This window comes from Molossus molossus, unplaced genomic scaffold, assembly GCF_014108415.1.
Source record: "Molossus molossus isolate mMolMol1 unplaced genomic scaffold, mMolMol1.p scaffold_m16_p_12, whole genome shotgun sequence".
In the NCBI taxonomy this organism is placed as follows: Eukaryota; Metazoa; Chordata; class Mammalia; order Chiroptera; family Molossidae; genus Molossus; species Molossus molossus.
Genome location: NW_023425347.1, coordinates 92,806,588 through 92,823,362, shown reverse-complemented (window position 1 = coordinate 92,823,362; position 16,775 = coordinate 92,806,588). Strand labels below are relative to the sequence as shown.

The window sequence follows — 16,775 nt, the reverse complement described above, 5'->3', positions numbered from 1 at the left end:
TCTTCTTGTAATTATCTGAGCGGCGGGTGCGTGAGGCAGGGGAGAGGAGGCAGGGAGGGGATGGGCGGGCGGCAGCCTGCGATCTGGGGAGGGGGCCCCTGTGGCAGCCAGGCGGCGCGGGTCCCTGGATTAGACGGAGGCGGCCAGAGTGGCTCCGTGATCAAGTGCGCGCGAGGAGCCACGCAGGCGGAGCGCGCGCAAGCCCGGGGATTTGCCGCAGCGCACTCCTGTAGCGCATGCAAGTGAAGCAGGCGGCCGAGGACGGCCGCGGATTAGAACAATATTTGCCCAACATGACGGAGAATACTGAGGAGAGCCGAGTGCCGGTCGCTAAAGAGGCTCTTGAATATAAAGTTGGGCGCTCGAGAGCTCTCGAGCGCTAATGGCATATCCCGCCACGGAGACCGAGTGACTCTGACTTGGCGACGCACGATTTCTGATTAAATCCGAGGGTGGCTTCAGACACCTACTTTTACAAAGAGAGGTGGGGGGACCGGGAGAGCGAGGGAGGAGGCGGTAGGAACAGCGCGGCAGCCGGAGCCTCTTCTCGCCTCCTCCCTTCCAATTATCCTGTCGGCTCCCTCCACCATGGCGGCTGTGAAATCGTTCTAATCTGCCAGATCTCCGCAGCCGCCGAGTCCCCAAATTGGGGGGATCGAGGCTGGATTAGTGTACCGGGTGTCCCCCAACCTTCTCACAGGGAACTGTGTAGACTTTGCATTAAGGCTTCTGAAGCAAGCGTCACCCTCCCCAGCACACACCAGGACTGCCTGTCTCCCTGGTTCCCAAAGTCACCCACACCCAGGGACTCTGGCCATCTGTACCAGCCTCTCAGAGCCTGCAGGGACAGTCCATGGACTTTTGAGGCCAAGCGGTTACTTCGTTTAGGAGACTGCCAACAATGGAGTATGTCCCCAAATGGTCCCCAAACGAAATTAGAACTTTGAGAGTGGTTAGAAACAAGGGGAGTCCCTAGAGGGACAGCCAGGTGTCCCCAGAGGCAGTGGCGAACAGCATTATGTCACCCGTCCTCGGCTATTCAGGTATGGGTAGGACAGATCTGTGGCCCAGGCCGGGACTGTAAATACTAGTAATCAGCCAGCCCCTTCTGGCCCCCAACAAAACGTATCAGTCTTGACCACACAGAGCATAGAACTGACCAGATGGGCCACATCTCTTGGGTCCTGGCATCTCTGAGAGGCAGGCAGACCTGCAGCCCAAGGTGCACCCGTGGGGAGACACCCATAGTCCCAGAGCCTCCAGACTCCACCACACTGCCTCTGTCTCTCCTCCTCCTCTCAGAGGCATTCAGATCCTTCGGGTGTGTCCTCACCCCCCTTAGTCTGGCAGGACTGGGGACCTACAGCACCTGAGCGGACTCTAGCAGCCAGCCGTGCACCCTCTCTCCACCCCTGCAGGACCCTTCTTCGGCTTCATGACGATTTTTTTTCTCTGATTGCTGAACTGCCACCGCTCCCAATGTGAGGAACTCGGAGCTGTCAGAGTTTGCAGCTCAAGAAAAACTGGAGGCAAGAGGTGTACTCAGTGTCTCCTCCCCATCCTCATGCTGTGCCTCTCTCTTTCCTCCCCTCCCCTCCCTTCTCCAGTGTCCACCCCGCTTGGCCAAGGCCGGGTCAATCAGCTTGGTGGGGTCTTCATCAATGGGCGACCCCTGCCTAACCACATCCGCCACAAGATAGTGGAGATGGCCCACCATGGCATTCGGCCCTGTGTCATCTCCCGTCAGCTGCGCGTCTCCCACGGCTGCGTCTCCAAGATTCTCTGCCGATACCAGGAGACCGGGTCCATCCGGCCTGGGGCCATCGGAGGCAGCAAGCCCAGAGTGAGTGTCTGTGCCCTGGAGCAGGCAGCTGGCTTTCCCATGGTGGGGGATCCTGGCTGTGGCCCCTTTCACTACCCTGTGTCATTCAGTAACACCGGTGACTATATGCTTCTTAAAGAAAATACAGTGGGAGAGTGTCCCCACCCCCAGATATTCCTCCCCATTGTTTGACTTTCTCAGGGGTGGAAATAACTGAGGTCTAGGTGACCCAGGACTTTGAGGCCAATGAGTTATTCCTGGGCTCTTCCTACCTCTGTTCCTACCTCTGTCCAGACCCCCTATCATCATCCCAGACCAGGGATAATCTTCCTTCAGTCTTGCCAGAAATAGTGAGGAGGGGGTCCTGAGGGTCCTGATGAGGTTTCTGTTTCATTATCTATCACTGCCCCATCCCCATCCCACCCTGCTGCCTTCCTTGGAGCCAGAACAGGTTTCTTGAAAGGATAAAGCCAGTTTCAGAAGAAGGGCATGGCTACCAGAGCCACCAGCTTGGCCTGGGGCTCTTGGGAGGTTGATATTAAAAGTATCTCCCTCCCCCCACCCCATCTTTCCGCTCCTACTCTCCCACCTCCACCTCTGAAGCAGGTGGCGACTCCGGATGTGGAGAAAAAGATAGAGGAGTACAAGAGGGAAAACCCGGGCATGTTCAGCTGGGAGATCCGAGACCGGCTGCTGAAGGACGGGCACTGTGACCGCAGCACCGTGCCCTCAGGTGAGAAGGCAGCTGAGCCAGCGGAGCTTGCCTGGATCCGGCCAGGACTCCGGGTGTGCGCGCTGGATGTGTGGGAGATGATGCATGGTGGAGAACTTGGAGGAAAGTTGGAAGGAAAAGGGAGCAAGAAGGGGGAGGGAGAGAGAGAGAGAGAGAGCGCTCGAGCGCTCACAGGAGGGAATCAAAACCAAAATAAAGATAGAAAGGAAGAAGGAGGAAGGGGAGAGGGAGGGAAAGAAGGAGGGGGAGAAGGAGGGAGGAAGGAAGGAAGGGCAAAAAAGTTAGCCTACAAAGTTGGGTAAAAAGACAAAAGCTCCCTGGGCACCGTCTCAGAGGTCTGGAGGTGGATTTGTCCCAGGAGGTTTGATCTCCGTGGGCTCCCTGGACACCCCTCCTCAAGTCACCATTTCTGTTGTGTTGCTGCCACCAGGCCACCAGTGGGTGTCAGCTGTGGAGGCCCTGAACCATGCTGCCTGTGTGGGGTGTGCGTGTGCATGGGCACGCAGGCATTCAGGGCTGGGACACACCTGAGTGGGCTGGCAGCAGCCGCGCTGGGTGGGTATGGATGTGAGGGCACCCAGGGTATGTAATAGTGTCAGGCACATGGAATGCACAGGTGGGTGTTTCTGCCAGTCTTGCCACCACATGGGTGACCCCGGTATGAGTCAGGCTCCCCAAAAGGCGACTGGCAGTGCCGGTGTAAATGTGGGTGTGGACCCCGTGCAGTATGTTAGGGTGAAGGGGCTTCAGGACTTTCTCCCAGGGGCCCAGGAGGCCTGCACTCCCTTGCCCCCAACAACTTATACTCGCTCTTTTGCCTTTGAATTTCTGAGGTTTAGTGAGTTCGATTAGCCGCGTGCTCAGAATCAAGTTCGGGAAGAAAGAGGAGGAGGACGAGGCGGACAGGAAAGAAGACGACGGTGAGAAGAAAGCCAAGCACAGCATCGATGGCATCCTGGGCGACAAAGGTAGGGAGCCCCCCGGGCGCGACGCCGGAGTCCGCGTTCTCCCCAGCGCTCGTGTGCGGGCCTGGGCTTTGCTTCTGTCGCCCCAGACTGGCGGACTGAACTTGAGCAGAACTCGCAGCCCCGGGCAGCCAGGAGCCTCTCAGGGTTGGCAGAGAGCGCCCCCCTCGGTGCGCCCCGGGGCCCGGCAGGGAGCGGAGCCGTCCCGCGGCAGCTCGGCTGCAGGTTCGTGCGCCCTGCGCCGCCAACTGCGCTCCTGGTCGAGCCGACTCCGGGATGCGTGTCCTCCGGAGCTGGCGTTTTGGCTGCAGGTCCGTGTCGATCTATTATTTATAGGAAACTTGGGCAAGGGGGGCGGGGGGCGAGGAAGGAGGAGCCGGCCTGCGGCTCCCTAAATGAATTTGTTAACCAGACCCGCACAGGCTCTCTAAACGGTCCCTTGAAACCCTGCCTGACAGTTGACTGACCGCCGCAATCAATAAAAATTAGCGAGGGCCGCGTGGGCCGCCGCCTCTCATTTCCGCGTTGCCAGGGTCCAAGCCAGACGGCGCGGAGTGGGAGGCAGATGGGTGAACCATGAAGGAGCTCTCCTCCGGCGGGGCCAGGAGTCGAGGTGAAGCTCTCCGAGCCTGGGTAGGAGGATCCCAGGAAAGGAGAGAGACTGGGGCTGCGCACGCCCTCTCCCCCCTTCGGCGGCAGCTTTGCCAGCTGGAGTCTGAGCCCAGCAACCCGGAGACGAGCTAGTGAGGGCGTTTATCTTTCAAGCGCCTTCGTGCCTGGAAAAGGGGGTGTGCTTTCGGGGTTACTGACCCGGAAGTTTCAGAAGGGAAAGTCCCTTCTAGATACCTCTTCCCCTCGTAGTTGTCTTTGAGATTGGTAAGTGTGCGTTAAGTAAGGACGTGGGGAGAAATAGAAGACCTAGAGCCACAGACCAACAGGAAAAGAAGCAGGTCCCCGAGTACACACGCGGGGAGGCATCAGGAAAGACAGTGGCTACGCAAGCCTGGGAAACAGTGGCTTTGGGAAAAGTGCAGAAACTTGTCAAGAGCACAGTATGTTGGAGTTTCCTTCCAGAGGTTACTCAAGTCCCCCCTCCTTGCTTCCTGTGAACTACCAGCCCAGGTCTCTCTCCAGTTTTTAGTTGTCTCTCCCAACCTTGAAGGTGAACTTCACAGACAAAGCCCAGCGAGGCGCAGCCCCCACTGGCCTCGTTGGAGGGGGAAAGCTGGAGGGGGCAGGGGCAGCCCCTTGTGAGAGCAGCCTGGAGCTGGGACGGGGCAGGCTATTGACATTCAGGGCCCCAAGTGGAACCCTGTCCCACTGGGGACAAAAGAGCAAGGGAAGAATGAGAGCGAGCTGTGCCTGGGACCCCGCTGTGCGGGGCCTGCTGAGGGGCCAGGGCCTGCTGAGGGGCCGGGTCTGCAGCAGGAGGCCTGCCACTGCCTAGCAGCCCCTGGCTCATCTGAGCCTGCCCAGAGCCCTGGCACTCCTGGTGGTAGTGGGGGGACCCAGTCCTTACTTCAGTCTGTACTGGAAAGGTACTTAGTTGGACTTCTTTCTTGTAGGGTGGGATGCGTAAAACTTGAATAATCTTTCCCACCAAATACTGCACAGCAGACCCTGCATCTTGGAGGTACCCTGGGTGAAGTGCAAGGAGATTTGGTTTTGTTTGGAGAGACTTTAGGGGTGTGTGTGGCGCAGATATGCCTCATTCAGTCTGTGAGGAAGCACAATAGATTCATTTCTTTTGAGAAAAGGGGGAAATGAAGAGAATGGAAAGACTGTGTGGTTTGGGGAATCCCTTTGACTCAGAGGAGTTCGGGGGACTTCCAGTGCAAGTCTGGGCTTACAGAACCAGCCACCGGGCGACTTCGCTCGATGGAGGTTTTTCCTGCGGCGGAACCAGGAAGCTCCACGTCTCCGGGACTAGAGGAGGAGCCTGGCAGTTCCAGACGAGAAGGCTGCGGGCATGGGGCCTGAGTCTGTGGAGCTGCGAGATGAAATGAAAGCCTCAGGCCTGGTGGCCCAAATGCCCGGCAGTGTTTGAGTGACAGTGGGCATTTTGGGCATTGTGACTGTGAGCTAGATGGCCCTGTGGGCCTGTGTGTCTTTCGGTGTGACCGTTTGCCCATAGGCCTTTGGACCGGAGTGCGTGGATTGTATTCCGAGCAAGTGGGATTCTGTCTGGCTGTGCAGTGCCATGGTGATGGGTGTACATGGACAGTGTGCCGATAGGGTTGTCTGACCATCTGTGGACAAATCATGTCAGTTCCTGGTGTGGTACCTGGGCCAGTCCATGGGCACCCTGGTGAACTGGAACCTCTCATCTCTCTCCCAGGCCCCAGACATCATGGCCAAGTTAAAGGTGAAAAGACCTCCCAACCTCCACCCAAGTGGACCAGATGGGGAGAGGCAGAGAGGCCCCGTGAGCAGAGCAAGGGGAGGGGTGCACATCCAACAAACTTTGTTTTGGCTCCTTGCTTTTGACAAATGCTTTCTCAGGAGGTTGCCCCACTCGTGGCGGGGAGCCACGGAAGAAGGGGTTTAAGAACTCTCCTCTTTAAGCGCTAAAGAGAGATCCCTCCCTGAGTCCGTTTTTTCCTATCGTCCGCTTGGCATTTAATAATGTTAAGACTTATTAGAGCTGGTAATGAAAACTGGGGCTGCTGAATAGGAAACTGTGTTGGAGAGGGGTGTAATAGCTTCCAGGCATGGTAAGAAACTATTTATCCGCAATCAGTCCTCACTCTCGGAGTTTGAAGCACAAACGTTAAGTTGAAGGGTTTTAAAGCAGATTAAATTGAGCTTTTATTTCTGTGCACTTTCATCTCTGAACAGCTCACTCCTGCTTCCCTTGGGCTGATATTCATGAGGCTGTTCATATTTTTTTTTCCCCTCTTATCCTTGTTAAGGCTGAGTTATTAGGATTGTTGGTTGTGAGAATTCGAAGACCCGCTGTGGATAGGGGCTCCAGCCAGGCTCTGCTCACCTGGAGAGGGAAGTGGACAGTTCCTTTCCCTCCTCCATTCGGACTCTCTCCTCCGTATCCCTTCTCGGAAGATCAGGGGACCGAAGGGCCAGGGACCCAACCAGGAAAGGGTTTGAGGAGGGACAAGAAGGAACGAGATTTTCCTAACCTGAGCCCAGGAAGACTGTTGTAGGAAATTTGATAGGCGTTTGCACTCAGACAAACCGCTCTTCTGTGGGAGCTGAGGTAGCCAGTGTGGAGAAATAAGCAACAATGATAGTAAAAGCAATAACAATAAGAACATCAAAGCCTCCAGCCTTGGACAATGTACAAACTTAGGCTGAAACTGACCAGATCAGACCTGGGGCTCCACATTGTTCTCTAGGGCAGAAAGCCCAGCAGGGTCACAATTAATATGAAATAAGGCAAAAAGTAACTGGATTAAAAGGGAAGAGTGTGCATATTTCTGAGGGGGGCGGGTACCAGTACCAAAGGCCATCTGAGAATTTGCTGACTTCCCTGGTCTGAAAGACCATCTGAGGTGGGGGCCCAGGTATGCGTGGGACAGGAGATTTGGGTTCCTTTGCCTTTTACCTTGATTTACTTTTAAAGCAGCAAACGTACAGGTGTGGAGTGGGAAATGACGGGGAAAGCTTGGAAAGGAGGGAGGATTCCGAGTGTCGGTTTTAGACACTTGTAAAAGGAGGTGGGAAACAATTTAATTTGGCAGCGGCGGTAACTGCTAATGCGGTTTTCGGTGGTTTGCTACACAGGAGGAAGCTGTTTTGATTGTGTGTACAAGGACCTGCCAAATTTAATTAGGCTCCGGGGGAGCGAATGAATAGGGGAAGGGGGGCACGGCCCCCCTCAGCCCACGCCGTTTTTTTTTTTTCTCCCCAGCTTCACACCTGGAAGGGGCATTGTTTACCGGATGGGAGAGAACAGGGGAGGAGAGGGGAGGGGGCGCAGAGGGAGAGGAGCCTTGGAAGAAGGAGCAAGGGAGGAGACGAAGATAGTCCATTTATCAAGAAACAATCTGCATTGATTTAAACCAACAAGTTCCCTCCTCTGTAAATGTGTGTTTAGAGAAAGGTAATTGACACTCCACCAAATCAAAGGATTACCCCGGGTTGGCAATCTAATCAAACAGAGTCCAGGCGGGATTTGAAGCTGTTCAGAGTGGGATCAGCTTCGCATAATGGGGGCTCGGAGGAAGATGGGAGGGTGTCGGGCAATTCCCAGCTTCAGGCAGCGCTGGGTGGTGGATATTTAGTGAGACCAGAGGGGGAGAGGGGGAGGGCGGGGGCGAGGGCTCCGCGGGGCCCTAGTGACGGGGGTGGGTGGGATGAGCCGAGGGGGCTGAGGTTGGGAGGAAGATCCCAGCCGAAGGGCTCCTGGCGGGTCTTCGCGGGGCTGACAAGACTCCCCCTTTCTTCCCTCCATCCCCCCAACCGGAGAAGAGAGAGGGGAGGAGGGAGCTGAGGCCGAGGAAGAACAAGGAGATAACTATTACAAAGGCAAACACGGGCGCTCGCTCGCTTGTCGTCCCAGAACCCACGGCAAATAAACAAAGTCCGCTAACTGTTTGCCAGATAAACTCGTGCCTAAATCGAGTGTGACGGGGCCAGGAGAGAAGAGACAGAAAAGAGATAAGGTTGGAGGGGGAATGAACGAATATAATCTAATAGACATTTGGAAAACAAACTTGAAACAAGGGAGAACAGAGGAGCGGAGGGTAATTATCCGCCCCAGAGACCAAGTGAAGCCCTTGGAGAACTGGGGGGGGGGGGGGGGGGGGGACGGAGCCGCGGTACAGCTGGGCGTTGAGGGGGGGTGCCTCTGGGACTCCACCAGGAGCCTGGAGAGGGGCTCAGGGCGCACAAGGGAAAGGGTAGGTTCCCAGATTGAGGTTCCAGCGCAGCTCCATTCTCCCCCATTGCATTTCTAAACAGGGTGGGGGTCCCCCGCTGCCAGGGCTTGTGAGTTCTGTGTTCACCTCGGGGCGCGCACCACCGCACACCGGCTGTTTGCAGGCGTTTGTATCTAAAAGGCTCCGGTGCACGGAACAGCCGTTAAAGGAATTAGATATTTACCAGTTTGAAATAAGCCTGGCTAAGAAGAAGAGAGAGACAGACATTGAAAAGATGAGGCTGGGGGAAGACTTCAAACGAATTCATCACTCGGAATGGTGGAGGGGAGATTTACCAGACAGTATTGGGAAGTTATTTAGATATTAATAACACATTTTCCTGAGGCGCGACCACGGCAGCCCTCTGCGCCGCTCCCCGAGCTACTGGGCTGGGTGAAATGTGGGCGTCTCAAATGTTGGGACGAGATAACGCAATCAGGCTAACCCTGGTCCTAAAACGGCATCGCAGCGTTAAACCCGGATTAACCTCCCCCACCCTCACCGCCCCCTCCCCTTTCACAGCTTTCCAAATTTTTCAGTGGAATTTACATGGAAGGATTTAAAAGCACATATAACAGTCGCCTTCAAGCAGTAAGGTGATTATTTGGGCTTAAAAAAAAAAGAATTTCTGAAAATGATAGTTGTTACACATTACATGATATGTAAGTAATATTATATAAAAAACATATAATTTTATATAGGGAGAGGAGGCCGAGCAAATGAGAATTCCATCTAGGTTGCCTCTTTGGAGTTCCTATTTGCCACAGTCAGCAAAGCTGATGAGACTTCATTCCTAATGGGAACCTAAGGATACAAACATAAAATGTACCAAGACCCCTCCCTGGTTCTGGCCCTGGAAGTTCCTGGCCTAAAGCCAGAGGGAACTTGCACCCCAGGAGAGACAGTGCCTGGTGAGGGGCACAGAATAGAAACCCCAAAGGGGAGGTTCTCCAGGGACTTTGGGGCCCTGGAGGCCAAGACAAGGGGGGGCACATTCCATGAATTCCAGAAAAAATAGCTCTTCTCCCTCACCCACTCCAGACTAATGAGGTAATTAGGAAACCCAGTTGGGGATGGATATGAGAGGGGTTTGGAAGGTTAGGATGGCCCCCTCAGTTCTTGCTGTCCTAAGCCTTCCCTTCCCCCAACTCCTGACTAGAAAGAGGAAAAGGTGGAAATGGGGTCAGGGCTTTCTGACCTGCTCTGGAGCAATTGGCCCTGGCTGGGGTCGGGCAGGGGGAGGGAGGGAACTCGCCTTCCCAAATCGAATCAAGGCAGAACGGTGACCTAAGGGGGAAACTTCGCCATTAGTAGATCTCTCCAAAACTTCAAACAAAGTGGGGGGGGGGGGGCGGGAGAGGGGAGGCGATGCCGGGATGGAGTCCGGAGAAAGCCGGTAGGGGAGGGAGGTGGGGGAGAGGTAGGAGCACATGAGGGGAGGGGCCTGGGGGAGGAAGAGAGGGGTCGAGGGCAAAGGGGAAGTGGAAGCCAGAGGAAGGGGTGTAAGGACGGGAATGTCAAAGGGGGGTGGGGTTGGCTGCACTTGGGACTTCAGCCCTGGGGGAGAGGAAAGCGTCTGGGGCGGAGGCAGCCTCTGGAAGTGTGACGGGAAGCCGTGTGCCCCCTAAGTCGCGCTCTGATGAGACCCTCCAGGGCGCCTTTGGAGCTCCCCTGGCTGTCCTTTGGGCAGAGGAGCGACGGTGGGTTGCACAAGGCTGCTGAGCTCTGCAGGCCTGCTGCGGAAGGACAGAGTTCCCCGAGAGTGCTGGTCATCTGGTGAACCTTTCCAAGACTTGGCTGCCTGGCCCTGGGTGATGGTGGTGGGGAGGTGCGCTGGGCTTGAACCCGGGCTGAGACCAAGGAGAAATGGACAGAGGCCGGAGAGACCCAGAACCACAGACGTGGGACGAAGGAGAGTCAGAAGGAGGAGAGCGTCAGGGGAGAGCGCGCGTGAGAATTCAGAGCGAGAAAGACCGAGCGCGGGAGAAGAGAGCCCGACTAGAGCGTTTGCAGGCACCGAGCAAGGCAGAGAGGCCACGGGAGGCTCGGAGCAGCAAGAAGAAAGACAAAGAGATAGAGTCACCGAAAGGCTGGCTCTGGGTCGGGCCGATCAGGACAGGCCGAGGGACCCAGAGACAGCCCGCGGGAGAGCGCAGGCGGAAGGGGCGAACGCGCAAAGCCGGCGGCGGCGGGAGGCGGGCGAACCAGTGTCCTCCTTTTGATCCTCTGCGGCTTCCCCTTATCAGAAAGCGCTTTCGGTGACACTGACACAAAGGCAGTTCATCATATTACAGCGCGGCCCGGCGGCTCGCTGCGATCCCGCCGCTTAATTATAGGCGAGCGAATCGGGCCAGTGGGGCCGGAGGGAGGCCGACCCCCAGGCGGGGGCCCGGGCTTCGGGCTCGGACCCGAGGCGCTAGGAATGGGCCAGCCTGCGCTCCTGGCTCTGTCGGGACTCGGAGCGAGGGGGGCAGGGACCCTTATTTAGAGCGTTGCTAAAGAAACAGGCCAGTCCAGGTTTCATTGCGGAGAGAGTGAGGCTCAGCACCTTCCGGTTTTTTGCAACCGCCCCTTCTAAGTTGCCAGCTTTGGGAAAGATGACGCACAGGCCACCATCGCCACTCCCCAGCTTCGGACGCTGCAGACTGGAGGGTGAGGGCAAGGTTACAACATAGGACGCGCTGAAGGCTTCATGCTGCTCTGGGTCCAGTTCACTCCCACCAGTTGCCGGAGACTGAGCGCTGGATTTCCTCTTCAGCTGGCCCTCTCTCCCCATCTCCATTTGAACCCAACTGTACAAGGCAGGAGGGATCCCGGAGGGGCAGAGTGCACTGTGGTGAGCCCAGGAAGCAAGAGTTCTAGTGTCCACCCTGGCTCCAACTCACTAGCGGTGTAACCTGGACTCTGTCATCTTCTCTGGCTCTGTTTCCTCCCATGAAAACCCAGACAACTGGACTAAGACAAAGTTTCTTATCCTTTGGGGGATCCTGATAAAACCTAAGAAACTGGTCATTCACACAGGTTCATACAGGCAGAATTTTGCAGGCAGTATAAAGGGGTCTCTGGGCTCCTGGGGGGCCACACCCCATAAAGAACTCCACATATACCTGTTTCTTGGTGACTCTGGTACTCTTGATGGAGCTTCTGATTCAGGAAGCAGGAGTCCTGGATGAGGCCATGGATTGGGGGGCTGGGAGGTATGAGTCTGAGAGCCTGCCCTCAGCCTGTCCTTTGCTGCTTCCTTCCCCTTTCCAAAAGAGAGGGCACAGCCCAATCCCCCCTCCATTTGGTTGTTGGGAGGGTCTTTTCCGAGATTGTTATATGCAAAGGTGAGCATACCAGGCTCCTCCTTTGTCCCAAGAAAGTAAGAGAGAAGGCAGGACTGGCGTTGAGGGGGAGAGAAGGAGAAGATGTCCAATGAGGGTGAATTTCTTGATTCATTCTGTAAAAATTTTTGAGCACCTACTATGTGCCAGGGATTGTGTTAAGTGCCCAGGGATATCCGAGACAAGTCGGTTCCTGCGTTCACGGAGTTCTGAGCCAGGTGGTTGACTAAAACAAACAAGCCCCTGAGAAACAGACGTGCCCCAGTAGGTGTGTTTGTGTGGTATTATCCCAGCGTGCCCGCCTCCTTGCGAGGCTGTCTCGGTGTTTGGGTGTTCGTGAATGTTTTGCGTGTGTGTGTAGGTCTGTGTGTGAGCACATCAGGATGGGTTGGGGGGGCTCAGTTTGGAAGGCAGCCCCAACCTGACCGCCATAGTCCTAGGCGTCAGCCAGGACCTGGAAGTGCGAGGGTTCGAGTGAGCGGAGGAGGGAGGAGCGGTGGGCCGGGGTCTCCCGAGCCTCTCGCCTTGACAGCGCTCTTTGTCTGAAGCCAAAAAAAGACTTAAGATCAAAGAGGCCCCAGACCCGACAGAAAAAGGGGTGGCGCTTTGGGCGCCAGTGGTAGCTTGGAAAACTCCACCCTGAATTTTTCTGGGTTCCTTTTGGTGGTACTCAGATGCAGCGGAGCCTCAGAAGTGTGGGCGGCAGCCTTTCCGTGGGGCCCTCCCCACGGTCCTAAGTCTCCGCGCGGGTGGAGGGATCACTGTGGCTGCGGATTCGAACTCAGACCGAGGGCGTCTAGGTGACTGGGGAAAGTGGAGAGAAAGCAGCATTCAGGCCAAGTTTTGCAGGGTGTACGAGTGGGTGGTGTGCGGTGTACACTTTCGCGTGGAGACTGTGGCACAGGGATCAAGCCCTGACGCCTGGAAACGTGTCCTAGAAGTCTGCACCGGGTTTATCTGGGCTGCGTAGACACGAAAAGCAGATTCAAGCTCTAGTTCGTCTCCAGAGGGACAACTCAGGGTTGGTGGGGGTCAGGGGAGCCCTTCAGGAACCTTCTGGAACTCTCTGGTTCCCAGCGGAAGCCTGCAGAAATGGGTCATCTCCCTCGTAAACACGGACACCGCAGACCCTGTTGGTCCACAGGCGGCAGGTCTCCCGGTACTTTTCACTAAGGCCCCTCCCCCACCCCCTGCGCTCCTCATCCTTGCCTTCTCTTCCTCGCCTGTGCCTGTGAATCTTGAGCTTGGACTCACTTCCGAGTGTCAGAAAGTCCGATAGTAAAGCAACTCCACGGTATGTGTGTGGGAGGAGGGCGCCTTTGCCTCGGCTTTTTGCCCCGCCCCAGTCAGTACCCCTCCTTCCAGCCTCCCTCCAGCTCTCGGCAGATGCCAAAATGCAAACTCTGCCCGCACCCTCCCATCTTGGGCCATGGGAAAGATTCTGAGATATTGCACCATTGTTTCTGGGATTTACTGGAAGTGCTGGAAGAGGGGTTCTGGAACTTTCTTTAATAAATAGGGCTAAATTTCTCTCCCTCTAGAGGTCAAATTGTGTTGAGTTGGGACTTTCCCTTCCATGGTCCGGACAGGCGACACCCGAGAGGCTTAGCTGGTGCGCTCGGCCTGGGAGTAATTATCGCTGTAAATGCCCCTTTACGTGTCCCCCCTTCAGAAAGCTTCCCCACTCCCAGTTGCGTGGGTAGATTCGAATCCCCAGGGCTCCTGTTCTGGTGTGGAGCTTTGCGTGGGTTACTCGGTGCGGGAGCCTCAGTTTCCCTCTCTGATTACTGGGGTAAGGGCCCCTCCCCCGTCCGGTCCCGGGGCAGGAGGAAATCAAGGCCTGGAAAGCGCTTTGGAAACGTCGCGGGTCCTAGCGTGGGGAGGGAAGCTCCGAGAGTCTCCCCTCCTCCCCGGGCCGCCCCCCTCCCCGCTCGCGCTCAATGGCCACTTTAGAAATACAAACAACTTTAGAAATAAAGTAACCAAACCCCCGAAAGGGGCTTTGAAGGGGCGAATGCTGGTGGCGCTTTACTATGCTGTGGGCCGAGGCCCGGCCTAATCCCGCTTTCATTTTCACCGACGGCCGCGGGGGGAGCGCTGCCGGCCCCCCGGCCCCTCAGGAGGCTGATTAGGCCACAAAGAGCCCCCATTATCCCGAGAAGAAAACCGGGGGGCGGCGCGGGGCGGGGGCAGCCGGGGGAGCGGCCCGCCCGCGCCCGGGCTATTGACTTAGTGGATGAAGTCAAGAGCGGGCGCGCCGGGAGCCCGGCGGGGGAGGGGCCGGGCCGGGGCCGGGGCGGGGAGACCGAACAAAACCGGACGCACAAAACCCCACAACAAAACCCCAGCTCCGGGCGAGGGGAAGCCAGCCTGGCAGAGGCTCCTCTGCTGAGCTTCTGCTAGGTCAGCTGCCTCTGCGGCCCGCGGGGTGGGGGTGGGGGGCGGGCTCGACGCGCTTCCCCGCCCCCAGAGTCGGGGGCATTTTGGGGGAAGGGGTGGTGGAGGAGAGGAGAAAGTTACAGGCACCCAAGCAGGCTCCCAAGGTCATCCCAGCTGTGGCCCCCCGCGGGTCTGCGCCGCGTGCTGGGCAGGCGCAAGTCCTCTGCAACGCCCTAGAGGAGGTGCCTGAGTGGGGCAGGGAGGTGGGGGTGAAGGAGAAGGAGGAGCCCCACCCCCAGCCTGAAAGATGTGGGTAACTTTGAGTGAAGTGCCTGAGAGCCTCCGTGTCCCTGTCTGTGAAATGGTCCCACGGAGGACAGCTTCAACGTGCCTTGGGAAGCATCAGGACAAATGGGAGGCTGGATACCGTTGCTCTCCATCCCTTCCATCTCTGCTCCCCCAGGCTGCTTTCGGTCTCCAGGCTATTCTCCTGTGATTCGAGAGAGTAGAGCGGTTGTGAATCTCTAAGTGACCACCATATTTGGGGTGGGGTGGGGATGAGGTGCTCAACCATGTGCAAATGAACAAACAGCAAGCGCCCTTCCTAATCTGAAAGAAATAATGGCCCCCGTGGGCAGCTCCTCGTTCATCCGAAGGCCAGGGGGAGAGGCAGAAACAGAGCCAGTTAGTTCTTGGGGCCCAGGAGCCACTGTTAAATGAGTTTGATCCCCTTCCAGATAGAGGCCAGGCAACTTTGGTGAGCAGAGTGGGAGGGTGAGGGTACACTCACTGTGTAGTGATTAAGGGTGATGGTAGAACCCTCTTCCAGGAGTAAGAGAGGCAGGTGAGGGTATGCGACAACCCCTCCCCCCACACACATACCAGTCGCATCCCCTCCCTAAGCATGGCTGTCTCCCCTTGAAATAGGGGAGGTCTCAGCCCTGATGGGATGACTTGGAAGTGCTTTGAAGGCATCTGGCTTTTCATTCATTCATCCCACTACTCTTTACTAAGCCCTACTTTGTGTGAGCTGTGTTGGTGTGATACCCCTGGAGTCCATGCCTTTAACTCAGGTTTTTCTAGACTGAGTTAGGACTTATTGCACGGGCTGTGGGGAGCCAAGGAGGGGATTTCAGCAAGGGAGTGCTGGATGGAGCAGAGAATGCACTAGAAGGTGTGGAGAGACCAGCTGGAAGGGTCATGCTGTGACAGAGGGGGGTGCAGAGGGTGAGTGGAGGGGCATAAGGACAGGGCAGCCCCAGCCTGAGATGGGAGGAGGTGGGGAAGCAGCTGTTCCCAGACTCCCCACCCCCACCCGCCATACTCAGGTGTGTGGGAACTGGTGGCTGGCTACCAAATCCATGAAAGGGACCTTGGAATTCCATTCCAGGCTGAGATCCCAAAGGGTGAGTCAGAGTGAAAAGGCCAGAGATGTCAGCTGATCATTGCAGATGGACAAGCTGAGGTCCGGAAGGTGTGGCATGAGTGAGCCCAAAAGAGAGGAAGGTAACTGGACTGCTGCAGCTGCCCTGGGAGGGGAGCAACATAAGCTGAAGTATGGCCCTGTCCCATCCCTGCAGTCCATCACCCTTTGTAAATTCCATTTCACAGAGGGGGAAACAAGCACAGAGATTAGCCCAAGGAAACAGGGGTAGGAGGGGCCTCGCCTAATAGGGGCGGCAGGAACCTGATGTCTTTACTGTAAGAGGCCTGAAGGGCACAATCCAGCTGCTCTCCTTCGCCCCATCTGGGCAGCAGCAGCCCAGCACCACCACCTCTATCCCTCACGAACCCTGGATCTTCAGGCCCAGGGGAAACTGTGGCTCAAGCCAGTACCCCTCACTGGCACCCACTCCCAGCACCCATGAGCTCCTACTGGGATCTTGAGACTGGGCGGGTGCCACAGATTCGGCCGTCTGAAGGCTCTGTTCACCTTCTGGGAAAAGTCCTTTCAGTAGCAAGGAACAGTCAAGCCCAGAGGGAAAGGAACTGCTGTTTGGTGGCCAGCGTTGGATTCAGACCTGCCCGCCACTGGCCCTCAGCGTGGCCCTGGCTTTCACACTGACTGCTGTGTAACAGCGGACAAGCCACTTAAGTTCTCTGGTCCTTGCCCCTTTGTCTGAACAATGGTAAGGCATGAGGAGCCCAGTGGTTTTCAAACTGTGTTCCATGGCACCGTGGGGTTCCAAGCAGGAGGTGATGCAGCAGGTGAGGGTCCTTCGAGCTCTGACACTCTGGGCATGTGTGCATTGGAGGAGGAAAACCAGTGCTCCCCATTGATAGGGGAGACTGGTGAGACGGGGCTTTGTCCTAGGAAGGAGCAGAGAGCACCTCCTATCTGAGCTACTCTGGAGGAGGAGGAGGACCGAGATACTCTGTTTACGCCTGGAATCAGAGCCCCAGGCTGTGGTTATTGGGCTTCAGAGATAAGCTGATATCGCTTATCTGGTGACAAATGACTCCCCTCCTCTTCTGTTTCCCTGATTAGAGAACTTGCTCTCCTGGCTGGGAGGTCTCTTTGGAGAACAGGCATGGCTGGGCTCCAGACACTGGGCTCCACCTGCCCAGACTGCTGTGTGCCCAGGGCAGGCCGTGGCCCTCTCTGTGAGGCTGGGCTGCAGCGCCCTGCTGGCACGGTCCTGGAAGGCGGCTTCGATGCAGGATGTGGGAGAT

General features: G+C 56.6%; 1 protein-coding gene across 4 annotated transcripts in view; it reads left to right on the top strand.

The window, feature by feature from the left end:
• Positions 1–16,775, top strand: part of PAX7 (paired box 7) — a 96,600-nt gene that overhangs the window by 1,368 nt on the left and 78,457 nt on the right. For 2 of the 4 annotated variants that reach the window (XM_036256587.1, XM_036256589.1), the window contains exons 2-4: positions 1,608–1,843; positions 2,426–2,555; positions 3,389–3,523. In XM_036256587.1, coding sequence (XP_036112480.1) covers positions 1,608–1,843; positions 2,426–2,555; positions 3,389–3,523 — 501 coding nt within the window. The remainder of the gene's footprint in view (positions 1–1,607; positions 1,844–2,425; positions 2,556–3,388; positions 3,524–16,775) is intronic. The other 2 variants (XM_036256588.1, XM_036256590.1) reach the window with 1 other exon arrangement.